This window comes from Epinephelus moara, chromosome 2, assembly GCF_006386435.1.
Source record: "Epinephelus moara isolate mb chromosome 2, YSFRI_EMoa_1.0, whole genome shotgun sequence".
NCBI lineage: Eukaryota > Metazoa > Chordata > Actinopteri > Perciformes > Serranidae > Epinephelus > Epinephelus moara.
Genome location: NC_065507.1, coordinates 934,914 through 949,496, shown reverse-complemented (window position 1 = coordinate 949,496; position 14,583 = coordinate 934,914). Strand labels below are relative to the sequence as shown.

The following is a 14,583-nucleotide window of genomic DNA, read 5'->3' as shown; positions in this document are numbered from 1 at the left end:
CGGTTGCGACATCGATCAGTGTGATTTCCCAACAGCACGAGGCGTCCAATCAGAGCCTGATGAACCAGGTCAGATCTGACATGTGAAGGTTTCTGCTTCAGGGAGGTCACTGACTTGGTCAATCCATGTGAAATTTGGCACAGTGGTAGAGGGTCATGGGAGGATGCCAATGAAGCAATATTACATCAATTGGCCAAAGGGGGGCGCTATAGCAACCCATTGAAATGTCAAACTTTGAATGGGCATATCTCATGCCCCGTATGTGGTAGAGACATGAAACTTTGCACAGAGATGCCTCTCCTCATGAGGAACACATTTGCCTCAAGAACCCATAACTTCCGCTTATATAGATTTTCCGCCATTTTGAATTTTTTGAAAAACACTTCAAATGGATCTCTTCCTAGGAAGTTTGAGCGATCTGCATGAAACTGGGTGAACATAATCTAGGGACCAATATCTAAAGTTCCCTCTTGGCAAAAGTTGGAAAACTTACTAAAACTGAGCTTCTATAAGGCAATGAATATTGCGGAGGGCGTGGCTCATCACATAAAGGTGTATAACATCTCAAGGGTTTCACCCATCACCACGCAACTTTGTAGGCATATGACCACACATAATCTGAGGGGACCCCTCCATTATTGACCCCATCAAACAAAATGGGGGCGCTAGAGAGCTCATTTCTTATCTAGGCCTAACCGCCATATGGATTTTTACTAAACTTGGTAGATATGTAGAACAGGACGCCTCAAGGTGACTGGAGAAATTTAACTCTAATTGGCAACTGGGTGGCGCTATAACAACAGAAACATGCTTCAAAATGGCTAAAATGCGACCGATCGCTGTGGCTCCCCCTGTGGACCAATGTTGGTGTTGTTGTCTAATGTTTGGTATGACTAAGTCATGGTATGGTATGCTGTACTCATGTGTATGGACTAGTAAACTTTGTTGATATAAAAGTTTTGCTTTACAGACACAAAACAAAATACAAAGTGCAAAGACTGGAGTTCGATCAGTGTAGCAGAAAACAGAAACAAATAAGAGACAATTAATAAAAATATGAAGATTGGGGTGTCGGTGGCTTAGTGGTAGAGCAGGCGCCACATGTACAAGGCTGTTGCCGCAGCGGCCCGGGTTCGACTCCAGCCTGTGGTCCTTTGCTGCATGTCACTCCCTCTCTCTCCCCCTTTCACACTTGTCTGTCCTATCCATTAAAGGCTAAAAATGCCCCCCAAAAAATCTTAAAAATATATATATGAGGATCAGCAAATTAATAAAAGTATCAAACAAACAAAACAACATGTGTCCAGTAACTGTGGGTCAGAGGTCACTGTTCAAGACTGTTTATTTCACACCTGAACTTGATGCAAATAATTCAACACATCACAAAGTTATTTGTTTGTTTTGTAACTGTGTGAATTTTATTTGAATTTTTATTTGTGTCTCATTATTATTTGATAATATGTGTTTACTATGTGCTGCTATTAAATGTTGCTATTGTTTCATTCTCAGAGAACATATTTGTATTTATTGTATTATCTATAGATTTAACAGCTGACAGAGAGCCGGGGCACAAAGTGTTTAATTACACTGAATGTAAACTTTAGTTTTAATGTAAAGCTTGAACTTTTATAAAGTGCAGCAGCGTGAACATGTAACGTGCTCATATGAGGCTGCAGGGTCGCAGCAGGTTGAGTTAAAGTACAGAAGTATTAATATCAAAATAAATAAAAGTCCTCATGAAGCAAAATGACCTGTTTCACAATAATTTCATATTGTTGGATTATAATTTCGGATCACTTTAATGTCACAGCAGGTGGAGCTCAGTTTAATTACTTTATATTCCACTGAATAAATGAGCTTTTAAATTTCACTAAGGGTTAAAAAAAGAGTTTGATCTTCATCCATAAAAACACATATTAATGTGTCATTGATCAGAGTTTATTATATTCATCTATATCTCTAAACTGGAGTTATCAAACTGATGCAGGTCAGTAAAAATTAAAATGTTCACTCTGAGATGTGGAGTAAAAGTCAATGTGCTCAGCTGCTGAGTATAAATACTGAGATGACGTATTTATGTCTGTAAATATTTACATGCTTGTCAGACACAGCTGTTGACACATCTGTTCCTGGTGTGATGTCTCCCTCTAGTGGCCTCAGCCTGCCACTGCAACTATGCACACATCAACAGACCCAGGCTGATGTGTTAACGCTCTGAACCCTGAGCAACTATGTATTTAAAACACATGGGTAAAAAAGACATTGAGCAAGTTGGTACAAGATGTTCCACAAACTACAAAAAAAAAATAGATTTAGAAAATGATATTTTAAAAGCTATGGGAAAACATTATTTATGATTATTATCATATATTTAAAATTATGTTACAGAATCATTTTAATTTTTAAAACACTTTTCCAGGTCATTTCCTCATTTGTTTGTTTGGCTTTCTTTTTTCCTTTTTCTTTAAATATTTTTTTTGTTTTTTAAATTTTCTTTTTTTAAAACTAATTTCTTGCTGATTTACTGGCTCATTTCTTCTTTTGTTGCTCGCTGCCTTCTGCATGTTTTTGAAATAAACCAAGGTAAACAAAGGGTTAAAGGCTGACAGAAGCAGTTTTTATTTTGTGTTGGAATATTTTAATATTATTTATTTAATATTATTAAAATATTATCTGATTTATTTTATAACAAAACTCAAAATTCAGTGTTTCCAGAGACTGAGAGAAGTAAAGACTGGATAAAGTTCCTTGTTCAGTTACATTATTATGATTTGAATATGTTAATAATCGGAGACGAGGAGTAATAATGGCTCCTACCACAGAGTTTAAACGCACTATATGAACATCAAAACATCTTTAAAGCTAAAACAAAACACACAAACAAACAAAAATATCTGTTTACACGACTTACTGTGAAATAAATCTCATTATCAGAATTTGAAGGTCAACACATCAAGGTTGTGAACCAGCTCCAATAAAATAAATAAATAAATAAATAATGCTATTTTTTCGTTGTATGTTGAATGTTAAAGTTAAAACACTGGTTGTTACGGAGCACTGAGTCAGAATATCATGTTAACATCATGTTTGTCCAACTGTTTCACAATAAAAGTCTTAAAGACACTTCACAGTAAAAGTTCTCCAGCTGTTTCAAAGTAAAAGTCCTAGTAGTCTTAGTAAGTCGAAGGTCTTTTCAAAGTAAAAGTCCTGTTACTGTGTCTTAGTAAGTCAGAGGTCTTTTCAAAGTAAAAGTCCTGTTACTGTGTCTTAGTAAGTCGAAGGTCTTTTCAAAGTAAAATTCCTGTTACTGTGTCTTAGTAAGTCGAAGGTTTTTTCAAAGTAAAAGTCCTAGTAGTCTTAGTAAGTCGAAGGTCTTTTCAAAGTAAAAGTCCTAGTGGTCTTAGTAAGTCGAAGGTTTTTTCAAAGTAAACGTCCTAGTAGTCTTAGTAAGTCGAAGGTCTTTTCAAAGTAAAAGTCCTAGTAGTCTTAGTAAGTCGAAGGTTTTTTCAACGTAAAAGTCCTAGTAGTCTTAGTAAGTCGAAGGTTTTTTCAAAGTAAAAGTCCTGTTACTGTGTCTTAGTAAGTCGAAGATCTTTTCAAAGTAAAAGTCCTGAAACACATGACCACACCACCAGCCTCAGGTCAGTAATGATTGCAGTGAGCTGCTGCCTGGTGTGTTTCACTGTGAAGCAGCTGCAGAGATGAATTCTGGGAAACAGATGTTTTAATAACAGCTGGTGTAAATCTACATGTGCATGTTGTCTCTGTCAGGTGATGTAATGATCCGTCCATCAGTCTGTCCATGAAGACAACAAGAGTAAAGACAGATCGTCCTCTCGTGTCTCTCTCAGCTCGTGTTGTCGTTGCGATGTCAGCTGAGGGTTTCAGCCTCGTGCCGCAGCAGCAGAGTCGTGTTTTTGTGTTGCTCCTCGTTAAAGTTGGATGAAGCTCTTAAGACATCAGAGCATCAGACGGCCTCGTCTGCAAAGTGGAAACCAGCTGCACAGTGTATTTATACTGCGGCACGGTGGATGGATGCTCTGTGAGCTTTTAGCCCGTCTGTCCGACTCTGTGTTTTTCACTTCGCTTCAGGAATAACAGAGAGCTTTTAAGAAGGCAGCAGCTGAAACCACGGAAACACTTCAGACTGTGACCAGAACCACAAACTGTCCTCACAGTGTCTCTGCTCGTCAGCGTCCTGTGTAGGTGCTGAACACAAACCAGTCTGATTCTGTCTGGTTTAATATCAAACACACCAAAGCCCAAAGCATCATCCATCCCCCCGTGTTTAACAGTTTGTTCTCCAAACATACCTCAAAGTTCTATTTTACCTTCATCAGTCCACAGGACTTGTTTCCAAAAAGCATCAGGCTTGTTCACATGTTCCTTTGCGAACTTGTGACGCTGAATGTTGTGGTGAGGACACAGGAAAGGTTTTCTTCTGATGACTCTTCCATGAAGCTCATATTTGTCCAGGTGTGTCTGCACAGTAGAACAGTGCACCACCACTCCAGAGTCTGAGAAATCTTCCTGCAGGTCTTTTGCAGTCAAACAGGTTTTGACCCGCACGGCACGGCTCAGCAACTCAAGTGCTGCATGCTTTAAAATTAACTTAGAGATTTAGAGGGAATAAAAAGCCGACAACACCTCTGAGGATATACAGAGAGTAAACCAACCCTTTTGTACGCCACTGTAAACACAACGATAATTCACCTACACTCGATGTTACGAAGCTTCAGTTTAACATCAGCTGCAGTGGTGGAAGATGTACTCGGATACTTTACGTAAAAGTCCTGCATTCACAGCCTAACTTTAGTGAAGACTTTGCAGCACTAACGGTGAACGCTAACTCCAAAGTGCTTTAATGTTACTGTAACTTTAAATAAACTGACGTGTCTCTGCTCCGTCAGCATGAAGAGTGACTGTGCTGCTCGTTTAAAGACAGTCTGGTTGTAAAGTTGAATGTCACAACATCAGCGGTGCAGATGTTTTAAGCGCCCGTCCCTCCAGGCCTGATGACATAACTCCATAATCCCCCTTAATTTACTGTTACCTCTATCCTGCACTTTTTCAAATGTGCCCCATCTTTTATTTAACAGTGACCATTTAATTTTCAGGGCTCGACTTTTAACATTTAACAAGCTGAACTTTCTTTCAACAGGAACGTCGATGTGGAGCTCAGACAGTTATTTTTTTAACGTGTTTCCTGCTGGAGGAGAGTCCTGTGAGACGGCACTGAGGGGGTAAAAACTTCATAGAAGACTGAACCTTACAAACTCTGAAGATGTGACGTCACGTTGGACTTCAGCCCACTGACAAACTGCACACAGCATCAAGAGATTTCTTGTACGGTTGAAACAAACTTCAGGACCTGGCTCGACTTGCAGGACTTGAGACTTGAGACTTGAGACTTGAGCAGGACAGTTTGCACAACAGAGACTTTGCAGCCCAGTCACCAGAAGAAAATCTTAGCACTGTACGTTAGTGCAGACCACACATGTTGCATTTCTTAGTTTCATAAAAATCATCTCAGTGTTTCTACAGTGACGTAGTTTATGAGCTGACCTCATCAGTGTGAGGACGAGGAGACGGTGGAGGCTGTGACAGCTGGGCAAACACTGAGCATGCTGCAGAGTGTCGTGCAGTAATGTTGAGGAACATGGTGGTTCTGTATTGATGTGTGTGTGTTTGTATATGTGTTACTGTATGTTTGTGTGTTTATATCAACCTCATGCAGATCATGTGTCAGGGTTATGATGCATCATGTGCAATATGTGGCCTGGATTTGTATTTTCATTTATTATTATTTCACCATGTAAGCAGCTACACGTGCCAGCTCTGATCCAAGTTCCCCTCGGGGACAATAAAGTGTATCATATCGTATTTATAGTGAGCAGTTGATGTTTTTCCAGCAGAGATAGTGGCAAGAAAAGCAGTTATTTTTACAGAGATCTTTTTTTTCTAGCAGGGATGGAACCACAGAAAGCAAATGTTGTTTTTCCAGCTCTGACAGTGGCAAGAAAAGCGTTTTTTTTTTGTTTTTTTTTGTTACAGAGACCGCTGCCCCTCTAGCATAGCCTGGAAATCCAGACCCAAATCTAGACAGATTTAGGGTCTGGCCATGAGTAATGCAAATGGCCCAACTCGAGGGGCGGCACCAAGCATGCATTTGTAAATATCACTGCACGCAATTGGATAACACTACGACCAATCAGAACAACACACGGGGTGACGTATCCAGAGCTTAGCTACCAGCGGAGCTAACTGGTAGATTAGACTCTTGCCGTATCCGGTCGGCAAAACAGCAAAAACGTCCTTCTTGCAAAGGAAAGATTCGAGCGCCGTCTTCTGTTCCTCTTTTAGAGAAAAAGCCAAGTCTAACTCGTTCATTGTAGCGGCCAAAGCCGTTTCAAACAACTGGTGTTCATCCGTAGCCATCTTGCAATGTTTACTGACTGATTCCGGACTTCGTCGTCGCAGCGCTGTCGTCATCTGTTTAGCTCGCCTCTGGCCCGCCTATATCAGATACACCGATGTGATTGGTGCAGCTTGGCTCCAACAGCATGGGTAATGAGCATCATTACTGATTGCCAGAGTGACTCGCTGAGAAAATTCAAATTGTGCTCTCGCGAGAACTCTGGATTTCCAGGGTACCTCTAGCGGGGATAGTGCCACAAAAAGCAGTTGTTTTATTTTACTGTGACAGAGCTGCTTTTCCAGCAGTGATAGTGTCAAGAAAGTTTTTTTCTGTTTTTTTTTTTACCAACACATTGCTGCATTTCTTGCCCAAAAATGCAATAAAAAGCAGGGTTTTTTTTAATGGGACATTGCTGCTTTTCCAGCAGTGATAGTGGCAAGAAAAGCGGTTGTTTTTGACCAAGACATCGCTGCATTTCCTGCCGGAAAAGTGCCAGAAAAAGCAGTTTTTCTTTCTCCACTGAGACACCACAGCTTTTCCAGCGGAGATAGTGCCACAAAAAGCGAATTCTTCTTCTTCTTTTTTTTTTTTTTTACTGTGACCTAGCTGCTTTTCCAGCAGTGTTTTTCTTTACCAGGACATTGCTGCTTTCCAGCAGTGATAGTGGCAAAAGAAGTGACTGTTTTGTACCACAACATTACAGCTTTTTGAGCAGGAATAGTGACAAGAAAAGCAGCTGCCATGATTGAGCCCAAAACCAAGTTGTTGACACCCAACAATATTCTTTCCCTCACCATAACCAAGTGGTTTTTGTGCCTACACCTAACAACATGTTAACTACTCTATGGTGTTGTTAAAATGTTAAGTTTTAACGTATCCACCACATAATAACGTACATATGTAACACATTTGTGGTTTGCACAACAAAGACAACATATGTCTGGTGCTTGGGCTGAACTTGGTCCCACCTCGACACGTCTGTAGTAAGTAGTGGACATAAAACCTTCATGGAGGAATAAAAGAGGAATAAAAACCAACGCAGACACTGAAGCTTTTATATCGTTCTTTTTTATTTTTTCAATAATCTTTTTCATCCTGCTGCGTATTTGCGATGACTTTTTTCTAATATATGATGCGTTATATGAAGGTGTCTCAGAAAAGGTGCAAACATCAGCAAACACAAAGAAAGATCGAGAGACTTCAGGCTCGACGAAGACGTTTCGACATGGCGACAGCTCGTCATCCTCCCGCCCCTCTCCGTTCACCTGCGAGGGGCCGACCGGCCGCCAGAGGGGCCGCTGTCGCTCAGTAATGACATCATTATCGTTTTGCGCCGGTGGACGTCGGCAGTGCTGCGAACTTCTCCATGCAACAGCAACAGGCCGAGTGTCTTATTGTTTTTGGATAAAGTTACAGTGAGAGTTCAGCAGGTCGACTCACAGGCTTCGTTTCTACCAATACACACTGATTATAATGTTAGTTATGTGAAGTCATCTGATTTTAAAACCTGCGAGCGGAGCTGCCGTCCTCTCTGAAAACAGACTTTAACTGCAGAGCGTCCTTTGTACTCTCTCTACTTCAGTTCACACACTGACGCTGCCTTCAGGTGACACAAACAATACACATCTGATTCTGCTGCGTTCACGTCATGTGGAAATTTCTCAAATTCCCATTTTCTGATTAATAAATCATCACCTGGTCGTAACAGTCGGATTCTTTGTGGTCAACATGTCTGATCACGTTCTTGATCAGTTTATGGGCGATACCAGTTTGTGCTTGTTTTACAAACTTGTGACGAACTCTGCAGGTTTGTGCAGAAACAACTTAAGAATGTCTGAATAACGTTTGTGCTTAAATGATGTTCATCAACTGTGAGATTACACAAAGACTGTGGACGGATACAAAGCCCAAAACTTTACGCACACATATTTAAATACAAGTACAAACTTTGAGACATTCTCAAATGTTTTCTGCACCCATTACCAAATAATAATAATGATAAAAAAAAAAAAATGGTGACGGGTGAGTTAAAGGGCGTTTTTTTGTTTAAACTGATGATCTCAGTTTCACAATGCATTTGTAAATTCATCCCAAAATGATTTTTCAGTCTCCGTTTTCTTAAAATACTACAATGGTTTAATTTTCAATAATAACTTTATTTAATAACTTTATTAAGAACTTAAGATTCTTTTTTTCATAAATTTTTTCATACATTTAAAATTAAATGTTTTAAAGACTTTTTGTTGGCATGTACGAAGCCCCTAAAACCCTGACAGGTGATAACTTTTATATCTTGTGTGCAGAAATCTTAGTAATTCTTGGACACAAGAAAAAAAAAAGTTTTGTAAATTCATCTCAAATTATTTTTCATTTTCTTAAAATACTACGATGGATTCATTTCCAAAAATGACTCTATATTTCCCACAAAGTTTCTTTTCTTTTCCATAATTTTTTTTTTTTTTTAAACTTGACCTCAAAGTCAAACTTTCTGATTTCTTTCTTTCAGCTTATTTTTTATATGAATTCACAAATGCATTTGTCGGGAAAAGAAAAATAAACAAACAAAAAATGATAAATGATCCAAAAAAAAAAAAAAAATTCAATCAGTAGGTGTCTTTATATCAAATCTCAGTGATTTTTAGGACACAAGAATAAACTTCATTATGTCTTTAAATTCCACATTTGTAATTTCGTTCCCATGATCCTCCTCTCATGACGTGAAGGCAGCGGCGCTGTTGTGTTGATTTTATCAGCAGATATTTAAAACGCGTCGGACTCTGAGCCTGAAGGAGGCGTACAGAAGTAGACGTGATAGAAAGGACTCTCGTGTTACAACATTCCTGTCGAGTGTTTTGGTGTGTCGAAGCTTCACAGACGTGAAGAGCATTCACAAACATTTAACGTCCCTGTGGACCAAAAGATGAGACGGTGAGACACGGTCAGTGTTTCTGTCCGTCGTTACAATCCTCGTGGTCCGACCCCAAAAACCCCAAACTGGAAGACTTTCTCAGAGGCAGTACGGTGGATTGTGATTGGTTCATTTCTTTCAGTCCATCAGTCCTTTAGTCCATCCATCCATCGGTCCATCCATCTGTACAACCATCCATCTGTCCATTTGTCCGTCCATCTGTCCATTTGTCCGTCCATCTGTCCATTTGTCCGTCCATCCATCCGTTTGTAATCAACAAAATACAAAAACATAAATCTCAAAAGAAAAGAATAAATAGAAGAGTTGACCTCGTTAACCCCGCCCCTCGTTTCAACACGTCTAAGTTTAAAATGGCGGCAGACACAGCAGTGTGGTTATTAGCGGCGCATGCATCACAGTTCAGCTGTCGGGTGAAATAATGTCTCTGATTGTTTTTTGTCCACATGCAATTTTTTTTTAAATTTTTTAATCTTAGTGATGTCAAAAAACCTACAAACGATAAATCTCTGATATTTTTACGTCTTTTATTCTGACGGTTTCCTGTGTCGGCTGAAGTCAGGTGATGTCAGCTGATGGGAGGCGACCGAGTTTCCCAAAGATCATCTCTGCATGAATTCAAAACTACCGACTCATCCGTCTGCAGCTCACGTTCATCACTTTGCTCATAAACACACAGAAATATATTTTGTTCATTTTCTTTTATCCTGAATTGTTTCTGTATTTTGTTTTTACCATCTGACACACAGTGATTTTCACTTTTCAACATCTGAGTTTTGATAGTTTTATCATTCGTTCCTCTGGTGCCACTGAGTTCTGCACCACATGTAACATAATGTAATGATGTCATCACAAGCGCACAATGTACTGACGGGGAAAACAGGAGCCGTCTGCTGCAAAAAGAATAAATGTTGTAGTTTTTATGGTTTTTACTTTAGATCAGTTTAAACCTGATCAAGCAAACGTCCGTCTGTTTTTAAAGGTTAAATAAACTAATTTAAGTTATGAATTTTAGTTTATGAATCTGGCTTTCATGTTTGCTCTCAGTTCTATTTCTGATTAAGACGTGTCCACGTCTTTTCACGTCTAAAATACAGCGAAGAAGCCAAAGTGTGAACTCAGGTACGATTTATGAATTTATTTATTTCAGTAAATTTAAAATCTTGATAAGTTTTACCTGAATATGATCTGAGGACTGAAACTACTTTATGGTGTGCAGTAACTTTAGCCGTCAAAGAGTCTAAAATAAAAATAATAATAAAAATTGTAAATGGCTGATTTTTTTAAATTTTTTTTATTTTTACTGAGAGAAAACATCTGGATTTATTTCGGTGTGTTTTGAGCAAAAAGCACAAATCAAATCAGACTATTATCAATACGGAACTTTCATACATTTGTAAAATTTGAAAAATAAAAAATAAAAACGGAATTTAAAATCTGTGCAAAACATATGCAATGTAAAAAAAATATGGCACTAATCACACTCCATACCTTTAAACACATTTTCATTATTAGGCAGTGATAGAAGTTGTCGAGGTGGACGGACGGGTTGATATATAACTCTGTGTGAGGCATGAAACAGGAAGTGGAGGTTGACTGGTTGATCTTTGTAAACTGGGAAATGTTCAAGATGCTTTTTGGGAGACTCGGTCAGAAGAGTAAAGGGTCTGAGTTAGAGAAGAAGAAACATACTGCAGGTCGGACCGTTGGGCAGTGCGGCGACTCGTCTCACCGTCTGAATGTTACTCTCTGGAAAAACATATTATTTTTTAACACAACTGTTTACAGGAAGGAGCCGAAGGAAAATCAAAGAAAATCAATCCAAAAACTGATTTGGCAGCGAGGCTGAAAAAAGTTCATCTTTACATAAAAAGTAGCAGTTTGTCCTGACTTTCACAGCTGTGTTAAAAAAAATGACAAAAACTTTTGTCTTTTGATTTTTCCAGGTGTGACGGTCATAAAGTTGAGACGAGGTTGGAGTTAAACAGTTTTCTGGGCAGTGCTTTTTGCCTAAATTAAGCAGGGCAGTGTTAAATATGTCAACAAATCCTCTCATCAGCCGACACCTGAACACAACACGAGGAGCTGTGGACCAGGAGAGGACGCTGATGCCAGACACAGAGTTTTATCCACACTATAATAGTCTGTCTTTAAAACTCACTTTAAAGTTTCGAAATCAGTCACTTTATTCAGTTTAATCTACTTTGAGTATTTTTTCTGTCGTACGTTGGTGGACCTGCAAGGAAACGGTAACATTTTAGGACTTCATTACCCAGAAATCAACGTTTTTAAAGACTGAGCGCTGAGCTAATGTCATCAGAGAGTTTGGTCTTTAGAAACATCAATTTACCTTTAACGTTCAGTCTCTAAAAATTTACTCCTAAAGCTCACCGGTCTTTACTTGTTGACTAAATATGTCCGAATTTGTTTTCTACTTAAACAATTATTTTCCACCAGTGAAAACATGATGATTGTGGCACCAGCGCCCGCTCTGCCTGTGCCTCCAGAGGAAAGCTAAGAGGCAGAGAACATCCCATTTCCCAGGTTTCCTCAACGCATCACGAGCAGAAAGTCTGCGGACGTGTCGCAGCGCTTCTGCATGATAAATATATTTCTGTCTGTCTGATGTGACTTCACTCTGACTTTACATCCCGGTCATCAGGAGAAAATGTTATTGTACGTTTCTGCAAATCACAAATATGTTACGCGTCATCTCAACGTTTCTAAAGTGACAAAGTGTATGAGCTGAGTTTGACATCTAGAGGTGGAGGGGACGGTGGACGGCGTAACACTGAGGCAAGATGGCTGCCAAGCTGCTGAAGACCACTGTTTTTTTGTTTGTTTGTTTTTTGTTCAGCGAGTCATTGCTGTGTTTCCAGCAGCTATTTTGGCATCAAATGTGGGTGTTTGTAGCGGCCCGTCACTATTTTTCATGCGGGAATAGTACCCCAAAAATTGGTTGTTTTTTTCCTGGTACATTGCTACTCTTCCAGCAGGGTAGTGCCACAAACAGCAGTTGTTTTTTACTGAGACATTGCTGCTTTCCAGCGGAGATTGTGCTAAAGCGGCCTTCACATGATAAGGACAACGCGCTTCGCTTACCCTCAGGTACGGCACAGCAGCGTGGTCAAAGTTCAAATAATTTCAACTCTGAGCGCAGCGCTCGAGCGGAAAATCCGAGCAGTGCGCGACGCCAAGGGTAGCGGTGCCGCTTTGTCAGGCGTTGCCACCCTCTCCATAGACAAACAATGGGACAGCCAGCGCAAAGCGGTTTTACAGCTGATCATGTGCACAGGCCTTAAGAGAGAGAGAGATCAGTGTTTTTCTAGCGGAGATAATGCCACAAAAAATGGATCTTTTTTAACTGGGACATCGCTGCTTTTCCAGCAGTGACAGTGGCACAAAAAGCTGCTGTTTTTGTTTTAATTTTATCAAGACACTGCTGCACTCCTGCCTGAAAAATGCCATAAAAAGCAGTTGTTTCTTATCAAGACTTGTGGCAGCCACACAAGGTATCTGCTACATGACAACATACTAATGTAACGTATCCATAGTTTGCAGAAACGTACAGTACCAACAGCTCTTCTGCAGACTGGGCTGGACTTCAACAGGAACAGGAAATAAAGATGTGATGAGTTTGACTGCAGGTTTAAACCATTGAAAACTGACTTATCTGGGTCCTAAAGATTAAAGATGTGTTTTTGGCAGGAAGGCGAACGATCAGTGATGAAAAACAACCTTACCAAGAAAAACAAAACATAACATTTGGATTAAAGAGATACAAAAAGTTAGTTTTTATAATTAATGATAAACTAACATCAGCTGCGACACTGATGACGATGCTGCTGTGATGATCCTTCACTGCAGGTTCACTTAGAAAATAAAAATTTAATCATTCCCCAACGACGCCAATCATAATCAGCCGTTAAAACAAGGAACCAATCACAAAGCTTCTGTAACACTGATTGTGGGGGGTGGGGGTGGGGTCAGCGCACCCCTTTTTTAAAAGTGCACCAATCAGAGTGCGACGTGCCCGACTGCTTCAGGACAACAGGTCGAGTCTGCTGAGCTGAAGAAAACAAAAACATACAATCGTGTTCAGGAGAGTGTGCACGTGTCAGGGTCTCGATACATGCGGTGTCATCTATCAACAATGTCCTCATCACACTGTCATATCATGTCATATCGTACACTGGATCATATCATACAGAGGTGAGAGCTGGACGGGGCAGGTAACAGAGCGGCTTCAGTCCTGTTCAGACCGGATCACAGTTACACAACACTGCTGGCTGTTAGTGTCTCCATAAATCATTCAACCCTCCCAAACGTCTGCGTGGGTGTCTCTGCACTTTTTGGAGAATACATCATGCAATATTTCTGCCTGCCGACTTCTCTCAGCACTGTGAAACTTTTCATCTGCTCAGACCCTGAACGCAGCGTGAAGACAGAGACGGGAGGACGCTTCTGTTCAGACATCAGAGTTTTATCAGCGCTTCACATTCCTGACAATCATTTTACAAACCAGCAGATTTTAGACGGAGCTGCTTCCTTCCAGAGAGATGATCCGTCAGCTGCGTGTGATTCTGATCAAATGTCACAAACACTGTTACTGACACTGTCCTCTGTGGTGCGTTCAAATACCCTCGAGGTTTTAGTCACTAACTGTAAGATTTTACAAAGGCTGGGCATCTTTCAGGGTCACTGTCTGCAGACTACAACTAGATCCTGTTCAGATTATTTCCCATCCTGCTCCTGGTGTCAAACATCACCCCAAACCTCCTTTAAGAAATACGACATATTAATAATTCTGCATCCAGAAAGATAAACTACAATTACCGCCTCACGGCTGTTTGCCTCTGTGAACCAAGCTGCAGATTGCATCCACGTCTGTCAAGACTCATATGTTGCCATGACAATGGGCAGTGCTTCAAATGTGGACTTTGCTGAAAAGTTGCGACGTCGAATAACGGCAAGAAAACTTTACGATGTCACAGTGAAGTTGACCTTTGACCTTTTTGACAAAAAAAAAACGTCATCACTTCATCATTTTATGCTGTCAGACATTTGTGTGAGATTTTGTCATAATTAGTGTATGAACTCTTAAGTTACATGTATTTTGAGGTCACAGTGACCTTGATCTTTGACCATCAAATTCTATCAAGTTTATCGTCGAGTCCAAGTGGACGTTTGTGCCAAATTTGAGGAAATTCCCTCAAGGTGTTCTTGAGATATCATGTTC

The 14,583-nt window shown here is 40.0% G+C and overlaps 1 protein-coding gene across 1 annotated transcript in view; it reads right to left on the bottom strand.

Annotated features, from left to right (window-relative positions):
• Nucleotides 1-7,485: 7,485 nt before the first annotated feature.
• The window catches only part of LOC126403377 (fibroblast growth factor 12-like), a 75,302-nt gene continuing 68,204 nt past the window's right edge, over nucleotides 7,486-14,583 (bottom strand). Inside the window, exons 6-7 of the mRNA XM_050065999.1 lie at nucleotides 13,174-13,189; nucleotides 7,486-9,478 (exon numbers count right to left, since the gene is read on the bottom strand). Of these exons, the coding sequence (XP_049921956.1) occupies nucleotides 9,358-9,478; nucleotides 13,174-13,189 (137 nt within the window). The 3' untranslated portion in view covers nucleotides 7,486-9,357. The remainder of the gene's footprint in view (nucleotides 9,479-13,173; nucleotides 13,190-14,583) is intronic.